General features: G+C 29.4%; 4 protein-coding genes across 4 annotated transcripts; 2 read left to right on the forward strand and 2 right to left on the reverse strand.

The window, feature by feature from the left end:
- Positions 1-3,163: 3,163 nt before the first annotated feature.
- Positions 3,164-3,671, forward strand: OCT59_005040 (uncharacterized protein; the record flags this gene model as incomplete). The annotated part of the gene is made up of 3 exons (XM_066138119.1): positions 3,164-3,516; positions 3,573-3,583; positions 3,658-3,671. 3 exons carry the CDS (start codon positions 3,164-3,166, stop codon positions 3,669-3,671), a joined length of 378 nt encoding a protein of 125 aa, XP_065997300.1.
- Positions 3,672-3,847: 176 nt separating this feature from the next.
- Positions 3,848-4,492, forward strand: OCT59_005041 (uncharacterized protein; the record flags this gene model as incomplete). The annotated part of the gene is made up of 2 exons (XM_066138120.1): positions 3,848-4,303; positions 4,357-4,492. The coding sequence occupies exons 1-2, from the start codon at positions 4,023-4,025 to the stop codon at positions 4,490-4,492; spliced, it is 417 nt and encodes a 138-aa protein (XP_065997301.1). The 5' UTR covers positions 3,848-4,022.
- Positions 4,493-5,657: 1,165 nt separating this feature from the next.
- Positions 5,658-6,783, reverse strand: OCT59_005042 (uncharacterized protein; the record flags this gene model as incomplete). Its single annotated transcript, XM_066138121.1, has 5 exons — positions 5,658-5,669; positions 5,751-5,782; positions 5,919-5,995; positions 6,347-6,373; positions 6,686-6,783. The coding sequence occupies 5 exons, from the start codon at positions 6,781-6,783 to the stop codon at positions 5,658-5,660; spliced, it is 246 nt and encodes an 81-aa protein (XP_065997302.1).
- A 2,962-nt stretch (positions 6,784-9,745) lies between these two features.
- Positions 9,746-10,428, reverse strand: OCT59_005043 (uncharacterized protein; the record flags this gene model as incomplete). The annotated part of the gene is made up of 3 exons (XM_066138122.1): positions 9,746-9,931; positions 10,002-10,099; positions 10,161-10,428. The coding sequence occupies 3 exons, from the start codon at positions 10,426-10,428 to the stop codon at positions 9,746-9,748; spliced, it is 552 nt and encodes a 183-aa protein (XP_065997303.1).
- Positions 10,429-13,677: the final 3,249 nt, after the last annotated feature.

The raw sequence follows: 13,677 nt of genomic DNA on the forward strand, positions 1-13,677 counted from the left end.
TGTTAGAGTGTAACGGAAATTAAAACGCTTAATGCATTTTTATTTCAAAAAAAGGTTAAGTAATAACTTTCTTTTAATGTAGCATTAAGCGGTAAATACAAATTTGTATAAATCATTAAACGCGTAAAATTATAGGGTTATTTATTGTTACCAGAATCACATGACAATTTCACGGGTCCTGATCTGGATAGACAGCATGTTTGTCTAGGTGAATTAAGATCGATTAGATAAAATTTTAATTAAGATAGTAAGATCGAAAAGGATTAATTAACAATTCATATAGTATTTGAAACGTTACAGTAACAATAAATGTAGTCTATAGCCTAACGCCCTAACCTGCTTTTAATTTTTTTGAAGACAGCAGAGCCAAATTTTGGCCAAATGATAATTGGCATTTAACTGCGGCTAAAGATTAAGTGGTGATCATCACCATACTATCCTAATTTTTGGTAGTGGTGATAGATTTATTGGCTATATTTTGACCATTTTAGTCATGGACAAACCATCCAACCCCGACAAATGGCTAAAGGCCATGCGCCAATTAGTTGTAAAATTTCACTTTTCAAAAAAAACAGGAATTAGAATTTGTTAAAAAACTGCTATGTCAAGTATCAACGGATATTAGGATTCATTATACATTTGAATTTCTATGAACTTACATGATATTCGTGAAATGGCACTAGAATAATAACAAGTCACACAAGTCACAGTGTTAAGAGAATAATTTTTCTCCTCTCCACTTTCTTTATCCTCATTTCATATTCTTTTTCTCATTTTCATTTTTCCTTCACAAAGTTTGGAATCATGAAAGCGAGAGGTTATGCGGTGTATAGATGTACATATTGTACTAATATTTATTGCAGTTCAACAATTTTTATTAACAAATTCTTTTTGAACAGTAATAATAATTACTTTAATTTTTAATAGTAATAGGATTATTAACTATTATTAGTTCGTAATTATAAGTTAAAAATAGAAATACTAATTTAAAACGTAATTTCTGAAAACTCCGTGAATACGATACATTTACGAGAAAATAATTTAAGTAACTTTGGATAATTTTCATGTTTGAGACCGTGAATATGATACATTTACGGAAACAACATGGAATAAAAAATACGAAATAAATTTTTTACTGTATCATCTCTAGTAAATTATTATATATTTATATTACCCTGAATAAGTTAAGTGTACTATTGTAACGTGTAGCATGTCTCCATACGGATTGTTATCTTAAAATAGATCGGTTTAACCGGTGAAGGAATGTCTCATAAAAATTTTAAAAAATTTAATATAATGCTCCATTTTTTATGCTGTGTTACTTACCCTCGCTCACTATCATTGTTTTGCTCTTAATTAAGATATAAACTTTTATGAAATACTGTTCTGCTTCATCAGAGTTGTCTTACAAATGGTAATGGTTTCATATCTCAAGGTACAATAGATGAGGAATAATATGTTAAAATGTCAGCAAATTGGATTGTTTATTACGCCATTTTGCATCCAGAAAGATGAAACATAAGCTTATACACCAAATGTCAAAAATTTTCTACCAGCAGTGATACTAAAATTATGATAAATTAAATATTATTTGTGTGCATAATTTATGATATGTTTTTTATTTATCCCAGTGCTTATGGTTTAATTGCTTCCAAAGTTTACTTGTACAAGGTAATAGACGTTTTACTACTAACTCTCTTTGACATGCGCATATCAAATACTAGAATTACTTTCAAAGAGTGTCAGACTAAAACAATTAATTTTTCCATTTAAATTATAATTAACTATTAATAGACTAGTTCAAATTTCTATAACATACTTATTACAGCATTTATTTTACATATGTGAATAAAACAGGATTTTGAAAGTAGTATAATAATAGCTAGAAATGCTTGAAATTGTATTACAATATAAATCATCCCCCCTTTTTTGGGGGGGGATTTTTTTTCTTTTTTTTTGTTTGTTTTTTTTTGAAGCACGTTTGGTTTTTTTTTTTAAAATACGTTTTTTTTTCTTTTTTTTTTGAAACACGCTTGTTTCTTTTTTTTCGAAACATGTTTGATAAAAAGAAAAGTTATTAATAGTTAATAAACAAATCAAGATATAAATGACGAGAAACATATATAAGTGTTCTGTAATCCCCAAGTAAAAAATTAAACATTTTTCAAGTCTCTTAATAAAAATGTTCAATTAAAAGCGTTGATCACCTTTATCTGTTTAATACCAAATGTCCTTAAAAACCTCACTTCACAACGTCAAACTATTTGCATTTTTGGAATGAAGGAATATGTTCCCAAACAAAAATCCATAAATTAACTGGTATTCCCCTTTCAACAATTAAATATAACATCAAAAAATTGAAAGAAACTGGCAATATTTTGCATAGAAAAGGGAATGGACATCCTAAAAAAACAACGGGTTATTCATTACGATCACTTAACCGATATATTCGTCAAAATAATTCACAAAATTGTCAAGAAATGGTTTAAATGTGTCTCATGTGCAGTAGGGAACTTGGTTATAGAAACAGTTTACCAATTGGGACGCCTATGCTAACAGCTGCTCAAAAAGTAAAGCGTATTGAGTGGGCTCAAGATCACCTTAATGATCGATGAGAAAAAACATTATTTTCTGACGAGACAGCATTTCAATTGTTTAGAAATACAATAAATATTGGCATAAGGTCCTAGCCAATTCGGCCTCTTCCAAAAAATCGGCAAAAAGTTTTAGCATGGGCTGAATTTGCGCTAATGGAAAAACAAGTTTGTTTTGCTTTACACAAATTATGGTGCTAGATTTTATATTGAAATTTTACGGTAGCATATTCCAGAAATTAGAAGAATGCTTGGTAGAAGGTGGATGTTCCAACAGGATAATAATCCAAAGCATACACGTTCCCGATATTATTGATTGGCTTTCAAACAGCCCAGACCTTAACTCCATTGAAAATTTATGGAGTATTGTTAAGTATAATGTGGAAAAACGTATGCGCAAAATATTGATGAATTGAAACAATTTATGGCTGAAGAATGGAATAAAATTCCAGATAGTTTTTTGGTTAATCTTATCCAATCAATAAAGAGACGATGTCAGCTTGTTATTGATTTATTTAATTTTTATATCATTAGAAAGCTCTAGTTTTAAACTTTCAAACAAGTTATTTATGTTAAAATTGATGCATTATTGTTGGTTCAATAAGAGTTTTCAGAGATCAATTTTTTTCTTAACACACTGTATCCCTTCAAGATATGATATCACCCAAAATATATCATTCATTTACGAAGAACCAATTAATGGTCTAAAACTTTACACTACTTTAGTCACTGTTGATTATTTGATGATTTGGATGGCCTTTGAAGATGAAGATCCAGAATGCATGTTACCTTATTTCCATCTACGAATAATAAATAAAATAACGGGACAAACCAATTATATAGATCTTAATTATACTCTTCCCGCGGAAGCAGTTTACCCCATTAATATTAACCTTTTACCTTTAACTGATAATTATATGATGTTGTTTTATGATAAAACAACAAATGGTATTATGGATTAATTTTCAATTACAACAGTGAAATTTTAAGTAAGTTTAAATGATGGAACATCCTCATTTATGAAGGTCAATAATAATGACTCAATAATAATTCTTCTTTTTAGCGAAATATATTTAGGAAATGCTAAAAAACATAGTATATTATCAAATAAAGGGTTTATTAATATTGGAAAGCCAGACGAGTCCAGCCCTGGAAAGTTTTGACTTATTTAAGTCGCAAAAGGACCTGGAAGACACACTATCGAAGGCGGCCGAAAAGGAGATGGAACAAAATGGACTTTCGGACTTTCAAGGAGGTGAAAGATCAAGTGGAAAGAGAACGGAACGAAAGAAGGAGCCAACGAAACTTAAGAAAACAAGCGCTATTTGAACGACAAGAAAGAAACCTTTCATTTGGGTCGATAGATTCGGACAAAATTCAAGGTCGTATGAATGGAGCTTGGACAGGCTTTTAGAAAAGGAGGAGAATATGAGTAGAGAAGTGATACATCCCTCGGTCGAACCTGAGGAAGTAGTAAACGTTGTCAACAACCTTAGGAACGACCCTCAATCACGTGATCCGGAGAAGGCAGACGACGCAAAAAAAGAAGAATGCATCGAACGTCTTGTCAATAAATCAGATAATTACGAATTAACAGAGGATGATGTGGTTGAATTCATTAATGAATATAAAGAGATACAATACAAAGGAGCGGAGGAAGTAGATGATGAGGGCGACCACCATTTCTGGAAAAGATTACGCATCATCTGGTAATAAACGAAATTGTGGAACAAAAGATTAATCCACAATTTAAGCCATATAGCTCTAATCGGATTCCAAGTAAAGAGGAGGTAGAAGAGTTTGACGCTAATAATGAGAAGATGAAGAAACGTCTTGCGAAAGAAGACAAGACGAAAAGAGTGGAAATCGAAAACCAGTGGACAGGCCAAAGAAGATAAGGGCAACTGATAACGAAAAGGTTTAGTGTTATCGAGTGTTTAAAGGGTAGTAAGTTTTTAGGATAGTTTTCGTAAATGCGGGTTTTTTGCTAGATATCGTAGATGGTAATTTTTTACAAAAAATGTACGTATGTACCACGATGTCAAATTTAGCTAACAAATGACCATTTCAAATTTGTTTTTATTATTTTTGGAGGGGTTAATTTAATTCTAAGGTTCAACAGTAAAAAAGGTGTAACTGTTAGTTTTTACAATAGCCGAACTAAAGGATAGGCCGGTAACATTGTTCATAGTTAGGAAGAATAACAATGGCGTGGTATGACAGGAGTGGCATCTATTTGATGTGCATAAATGTAGGTTATACGGGTTTGCCGGTGTAAGTTCTGCATCCTATACTAATAAAATTCGGTAATAAATACCATAAAAAAAAAAGCTAGACGTAGCAACATGGAATTGGTATAGCACTCCGTAAGTATTTTTATGAATAAACAATTTTTTTTTTGAAAATATTTTATTGTTCAGTCGATTAACTTTTTCATCTAATATTACAACAGGAGAAGTGGTGGAACATAGTAGTGGCGAATTTCATGCGCCAAACCTACCATCGTATACCTTAGTAGATAGTTTAAATTTTGATTTAGTGGATGTAGGTTTTGTTTCTGTATAATTTAAAATATGAAACGAAAGGATCATCAGTAATAAAAGATCCAAATCTTCAATACTGGAAAATTTACGAGTCATTTTTAAAAGAGAAGCAGATTTCCTACAAAATCCTCTCTACTTTACCAAACTACTCAGAAAGTAAATAATATAACACTTAGATCATGTTCCCGACTTAAAGTATAATGCTGAAGGATATATATGCTTTACTATCAATGCATATTTTCTTGATAGCCGTATAATAGCATATACAGCTACCCTATTATATTCATGTTCTGTAATAGTTGGTTCAATATATATTAAAACATTATGTCATTAATTATATAATTTACATTACAACATGTACAGTATATCAATATAATGTTTTTACATTTACAAAAATAATAAATAAAATATCTTTTTATTAACCTTAATACAACAATTACAATGTATTCTTAAAAATGTATCTATTGCATTGGTTACATCTATATGATCAAAAATAAAATAAAAGAAATTAAGGTTGCTTTCAACTAAATTCCTAAAAGACAATGCGTTTAAAAAAGAAACAAAGAATTAGTAAAAGTTAAAGGAAATGAGTGAATAAAGAAAGGCTACTCACTTTATTCGAATCAAAAGCCCAAATAGCTTCGCCTAAAAAAAAGGGAATAAACAAATTAATAAAAGATAAAAATGGTAAAATAGAAATAGTAAAAAAAGAACAATACTCGCCTTGAATCCCCACCAAAATGGAATTATTGGGAAATCGTATGTAAAAAAAAGATCACACAATTAGGCGATTTCCCTATAAAAATGTTTGTCCAATAAATATTCGGAATGGGGTCAATTTTTCCGGACATTCGCACGCTATTATACAATATTTATTACAATTTAATACAAGATGCGGAGATTGAGAATTTTTAACCACATAAAAAACGTACAATATCATGATGAATGTCCGGACAATATTTTTATAGGGTTTGTGTAATACAAGTTTCACAATTAAGTTTTTTAATAAATGCAAGTGAAGACGAAAAAAAAAACGAAAGAAGGGCAAAAAAAGGAAGAAAGAAACGAAAAGAAGAGAGAAAAGAAATGAAAATGAAAATGAAAGAAAATAAAAAGGAAAAGAGGACGAAAAAGGAGAAGAAAAGGAGACGAATGAATTAGTAAAGTTAAAAAGAAAAAAAAAGAAGAGAAAAAAAATAAAAAACTTACCAAGTTTTATCAAAATCGAAGCTATACCTAAAAAGAAAACAAAAGAAGTAGAAGAGTGATAAAAGAAAGATAAATGAAAAAATGGGAAAGAAAAAGAATGGAAGAAAGAGAAAAAAGAAAGGGGAGGAAGAGAGATAAAAAAAGAGGAATGAGGAAAGAGGAAAAAAAGAAAAGAGAGACGAAAATAAGGATGTGGGACGAAAAAAAGGATAGGAGGCGAAAACAAAGGATAGGAGACAAAAAAAAAAGGATGGGAGACGGAAAAAAGGAGAGAGAAAGAGAAGGATGAATAAGTAGAGGCAAAGAAAATGAAAATAACAAAAGAAATGAGAAACTTACCTAGATCTTATTGAAATGGAAACCAGAAGATGCGTGTACCTAAAAAGAAATAAAGAAAAAGACTTAACTCTGAAAGTTAAAAAAAGCCGCAACACCATGTGTTTGTGTAATATAAATTATAAGATTCGTCTAGAAAATGATGTGAAAGAAAGAACGAAAGTAAAGTAAAAAGTAAGGAAGAAAAAAAGATAAAAGAAAGGAAAAAAGAAACAAAAAAAATAGAAGGAAAAAAAAGAAAAAGAAAACAAAAAAGGAAAATAAGGAGGAAAGAAACAACTAAATTAACAAAGGTAAAGGGAAAACGATAAAAAATTTTAATTTGAAAATAAAAAAGACGCGTTTATAAAAAGTCTAATTTTTGCGCCGATCAGATTTGTTACACAACAGATCAATAGGGGAAACGAAAAATAGAGGAAAAAAGAAGAAACAAAAAAAAGAAGGAAAAGAAGGGAGGTGGGAGACAAAAAAAGAAAAGGGGGAAGGAAGACAAAAAAAAGGAGATAAAAAAAGGGAAGGGAAAAAGGGAAGTGAAAAAAAAGAAGGGAAAGGGGGTAAGAAAGAGAAGGAGAGGAGACGGAAAAAAAGGAAAAGGAAGAAGGAAGACGAAAAAAAAGAAAAAAAGAAGAATGAATTAGTGTACTTTGACTTTCGCGCGTATCTAAAATCACGTGATCTGTGGCGTAGTTCGATTTTGGAAATTGGCGCATTCAAGTATAGAATAGGCAGATTGTTCGTAATGGATATAGTATACTTAGTGTATATGAATATTGTAATAATATTTGATATGCTTAATATAATATTTACATAATACCTTAACTGTTAAATTAATGTGAATTTTAAGTCTATTTACTCTATTAGCATGATCTATACCAACATATATATTACTAATTAATGTATGACAAATATTCTTTTATATGTCAAATACTGTATCAATAACCATATTGTCATGCATGATATCTTTATAACATATCAAAATCCATGATAATAATATAATAAAAGGATTGTAATATACTATCAAAAAAACATACATTGATAGCAAAGTGTGTTATAACATTAAATAATACGATTACGAATAACAGATAATGAAACTATTGATTACAATAGATAAAACAAAGAATATCATACTAAATAATAATAAATAAGAAAATAAGTAATCAATTAAATTAATCTTAGAATAAAATCAGATATAAATAAAATAATATTAAATGAAATTTCTTACTTTGTCGCAGAGTTTCTTCCTTCGGAATTTTTTAGACTCGCTGAAACATGTAAAATTCTTCAAAATAATTTTCTGTAAAGTAAAGAATATAAATTTAATGAAATATTAATCATTTACAAATGTCAAAAATATTTAATGAACACACTTACGGGTCATTGTAAAAGGTGCGCTTTCATCAATTAAAGACGTACAGTGTTGGACAAAAAAAATGAGAATCAAAACATCGGTCACTCAATTCACTCAATTATTATAATAAATCACGTGAATTTTTTTTTTATTTAAAGATTAAAAAAAAATTAATATGACCCATTTTTTCCATTTCATTGACTTTGAAAGATTGATTAGAACGGTATTTGGTATATTTTGTCATTCCTCCGCCATAAATTTCTCCAGATCATCAAGATTTCTTGGCATCCCTTATTCTTAATAATTCACCATAAGTTTTCAATGGGGCTTAAGTCGGGGCTATTGGATGGCCACTCTAAAACTACCGAAAATTTTCTTTGAAGAAGGCCTTTGCAAGACGACTTGTATGAGTGCTTGGGATCGTTGTCCTGTGCGCCAACGATCACCAAGCATCAGGAGCATGTCTACGAAGAATTTCCACATAAAATTCAGCATTCATGATTTGCGTGAAACAAAATAAGATTGTTTTCCCCTTCGCCCACGCCATAATTTTTGTATGATCTTTAGGCATACGCCGAACCGGCCTCTCTCCTTTATACCAACGTTATACAGTATTCCTAAAAAGCTGGAATGCTGCTTCATCTGTAAACACAGTTTTATTCCATCGGTCACTAATATGTTGTCGTGTCCATTATACCCGTTTTATTTTGTGTGCTTCAGTCAGCATTGGTGTTGCTTTGGGTAGTCTTTTTAAATAGCCAACTCCTAAAAGGCGCCTTCCAACAGTTCTATATGATGCCTCTACACCTATATTTTGTAATTTTCTCGCTAAAGTCCTTGTGGAAAGGGAAGTATCACGGCTAATACACGGGAGCCGCTTGCGGTAATCTTTTTAGGTCAACCATTCCCTCCAGCATGCTCTAACGCATTTTTTTTATTTTTTCGATGTTTCTATAAATTGTGGATAGAACGTTCGTAAGCTTGTGTAGTTTTTTTAGTATCATGTATACCGTTATTCCACAATCTTAATAGAGTTTCGTCGTAAGTTTTCGTCATTGCGCAAGATTTTATGTGGGAGCCTGGCAGGTGTTGGTAAACACAAAGGTTGTCAAACGTAGCCACAAACGTTATTTATTATGTATTGAGGTAGTACAAAAACAATCCGCTATAGTAATATAGTTTTCTCATTTGGAAATTTAATTGGCATAATTATTAATTGGGAAATGATCATCGATCAAAATTTTTTTCACTAAAATTTAATAAAAACAATCGCACACTAATATTAGTTGACAGTAAAATTTGAGATTTTACTGATTTTACTGTTAATAATAAATACACCTCTATTGGCTTTGTATAGTTTATATTTGCAAATATTTTTTATTATTAAAACAACTATAACATAATGAAGCTATAATTTATACAAATGGATTTATGTATTTATATTATTTCGCTTAATAAAGAGTAATACATTAACAGTTGAGGCTTTAATCTATTCCTTTAAGAGATCTACTTCGGGAAGAGCCTGTGGTGTTTTTATTTCATCCAAATAGTAAGAATGTTCTTCATAAATTGAAATTTGAGACCGAGAGAAACCAAAAACACGGGATGCAAAAGTTTTGCATTTTTGATTAACTTGAAAATGAGTATTTGTATTTGTTTCTTTCAAAGACTCTTCTTCTTCTTTGTATTCAGATCATAAAAGTGATGTTGTTTTTTCATCCCATGCATTTGTTTAGATCTTGGATCCAATACACTTGCCAAAATAGTTGCGTTAGGTGGTTATCAAGATAGTCATAAAGCGCATTATAAATTTCTTCTTTAATTTTATTAATAATAGCCGTAATATCGATTTGTTCATCTATTGAATTAATAGAATCTATGAACTTTCGCATCATCATCATCTGTTAAAACAAAATTTTATATTAATAAATGATAATATAATTTAAAATTAAAATAATAATTAAATATTACCATTTTATTATCAAATTCATCACTATCTTCATCACTATTTTCATCATCATTATTCTCATTATCACAGTTTTCATCATTATTCTTATTGTCATCGTTTTCTGTTGCGTAAGAATATTTCAGAGCTTGAATAGTAGGATAAATTAATGATACGTGCAATACTTTTGACCACCCAAAAATTTTCAATTGGTTTGAACAACTCAATTAATTTATCTAATAAATTCCTTAACATTAGTTCCTGCAGCTGTCTATCATACTCTATAGTCTTTTTTACTCCGATAATCACTTTAATACTTAAATTAACTAAAGCGCGTCTAATTGCAGGTTTCAATTCCCTTAATCTCTTCGTCATGAAGCTAATGCAAATCCCAATCTTGTTGACACTTCCAGTAATTGTTCGTAAAATATGTGGTTGGCGTTCTTCTGGCATTTCATTTGATTATTATCTTGATTTGATTTTGTAAATCACGTTGCGCAAGTTTTGCATTTAATTCAGCTTGTGCTTCTTCCAATTTTTCATTTTGTTCAACGTAATCTGTTGTTTTTTTTAAACCTTTGATTACACATAACTGCAGAGTGTGTGCTGAACAAGGTATGCGTTATATACCTTCCCATTCTTGGATTGCTTTTACCATATTACAACCATTATCGGTAAGTAATCTTATTAATTAACTTGAGTTCTTTAACTATAATAGTTTCGTATATGACTACCAGTATGTGGATATTTTATTGGTTCTATACATAATGGAATATCCTTTAATTCCATTTGATCTGTAGCACATGATGTCCATAAATCCGTTGTTATTGAAGCAGTATCACACATAGAATTTAGCATACTTTTCATTAATTTATTTGCCGTTTGATATCCGAGACCCTAATCTTATTTAAATGTTTGATAACATGGTGGTTGAAATTGGGGATTGACTTTTTTCATCATTCTTCTAAAACCATTTCTATTTATTGAAAGGTATTCCATCCGTTACCATCCAATCGCAAACTGAATTCCTTAATTCTTTTTGTTTAGGTTCTTTGTAAGGTATCACTTTTAAATTCATCATCAATTTTAAGTTGCTCCTATAATATATACAGTATATAATTAATATTATTTTCTTTAAATATATAAAAAATTTTTGTAGTTATACATATCGCTTTTTTTTCATAAACTTTATGAGTTGTATTCAAATGATAGTATTTCAGACCACTAGTTTCTGCAGCTTCGGACGAGTTTCACTTCCAGAAAAAATTGGCAAAATCTAAAAAAAAAAACGAAAAATGAATTGTTAGTAAAATTCATTAAAATCGTCAAAGAAAAAAAAACGAAATTACTTTATCAAAATCTCATAACCCAAAACCACCTAAAATTAGAAAGAAAACGAGCTGTTAATCGTTCGTTAAATAAGAGCAATTAAAAAAAATAAACCAACCAAAATTTCACACAAGAGCAGAAAGAACAACCTAAAAAAAAAATAAAAAATAGTCTACAAATGTAAGAATTTTTTTAATAGAAAGTATGAGAAGTGTTATAAAAAAAAACAATTTTATTAATTTCATTTACGTAGTTGATGTGAATTTTAGGCTAATCAGATACAAAACACCAAAGAATATCAAAATGAAAATCTCAAAGAATAGTTGTGCTAGTCTATTGCCTGCTTTACGAAAAATAAATAAATAAATAACCTCAAAGAATAGTTATTTTAAATGCGTAACATATTGGTTATGTACGTTGAAAAATATTGTTTCATGTTTTTAATTAACGTAATTATTTTATTTTATTGTGTTTGTTTTGGTTATTTGCACGAATTCTTGTTATGAATAACTTACCAGAACCAAAACATTCTGCATTTTTATTAATTCTAAAATATTTTTTCGTCCAATCAAAATAAATTACATTATGATAAAGAAAAAAAGGATCCATTACAGTATTTGAATAAGTAAATAATTAAAGGAAAAAAAAAACAACAATTTCGCTAATACGAAATCTAACGCATATTATACATATTATTATTAAAAATTTTTTTCTCTTTTATAGTAGTATGCATAATAATTTTATTTAATGTTTCTTCAAGTTGACTCATTTTACACTTCTATGATAATTTGGAAATGGATTATTATAACGTTTTCCTTTAGTAGTTGCTGTTCTCTTGCGTAATAATTGAGTGAGATTGGTTAGTTCCACGGAATGAGGTTGGTATGTTTCTGGCTACCATACTAAAGAATTTAAAGCTCTGCGTTTCGTAGCGAATTCAACCGGAGAATCGGAGATAAAATTCACAAGTAAAACAGCAAAGACTAAAGTACAATCCAAGAAATTCGTACCATTTTATTTATAAAAGCAAATTTTATGAAAGAAAAAAATCCAAGTTTTATTTTTCCAGTTTCGTAAAAAAAGAAAGAAAGGAAAGGAGGTAGGGGGCTAAACTAAGATAAAGGAATTAAGAGTAAAAATGAAAGGCGATGTTCCGCAGTGATGATCATCACAATTAGGGCGAAATTTCAGACACAATTATTAATTAACACTCCTCCCTAGTTTTTGGCAGTGGTGATCGTCACCTCCGATGTTATTTAGATTTTAGTCATGGACTAACATCTGACCCCGACCAAATGGCTAAAGGCTATGCGCCAATTACACAAGTCACAGCGTTAAGAGAATAATTTTCTCCTCTCCACTTTTTCTTTATCCTCATTTTCATATTCTTTTTTCTCATTTTCATTTTCCTTCACAAGTTTGGAACATGAAAGCGATATATAGATGATGATGGATTTACATATTGTACTAATTGTAGTATATAGTATACTCTATATTTATTGCAGTTCATCAATTTTAATTATTAATATTTAATACTGTAAATATTTTAAATACTACTAGTAGTCTTTTTGGACAGTAATAATAAAGTAATAGGAATAAATATAATTATTTTAATTTTTAATAGTAATAGAATAATTAACTATTATTCATAATTATAACTTAGTTAAATAGAAATACTAATTAAACTAACTTTGTAAAACGTAATTTCTGAAAAACCCCGTGAATATGATACATTTATGAGAAAATAATTTAACTTGGATCATTTTCATGTTTGAGGCTATAAACTCCGTGAATTTGATACATTTACGGAAATAACATGGAATAAAAAAACACGGAATAAATTTTTCACTGTATCTCTAGTAAATTATAGATTACCCCGTATAAGTTAATTTTGAGTTTTGTATTGTAACGAATGTAACGTGTAGTATGTCTCCGTAATTTATTAAGGATTGTTATCTTAAAATAGATCGGCTTTCACCGGTGATCATGACAATTAAACAATAGGAATGTCTCAATGTTAAAAATTTTAATTTAATTATGTTGTGTTACCTTGCTCTCTATCATTGTTTTACGCTAAATTAAGACGTAAACTTTTATGAATATCCTTCCATTCCCTTGCAATGGTTTCATATCTCTAGGTACAATACGGTAGATGAGGAATAATATGTCAGCAAATTGGCTTATTGCGCCATTTTGCATCCAATAATCATAGAATGATGAAACATAGTTGTAATATACCAAAATGTCAAATTTCTGCAAGCAGTGATATCATAATTTTATCACTAAATTATGATAAATTTTAATAAATTTAAAAAATTTAATATTTATTTCCAGAATATTATTGTGTGAATAATTTACCATATCTTTAAGTTC

The sequence above is a fragment of the Rhizophagus irregularis genome, chromosome 13, assembly GCF_026210795.1.
Source record: "Rhizophagus irregularis chromosome 13, complete sequence".
NCBI lineage: Eukaryota > Fungi > Glomeromycota > Glomeromycetes > Glomerales > Glomeraceae > Rhizophagus > Rhizophagus irregularis.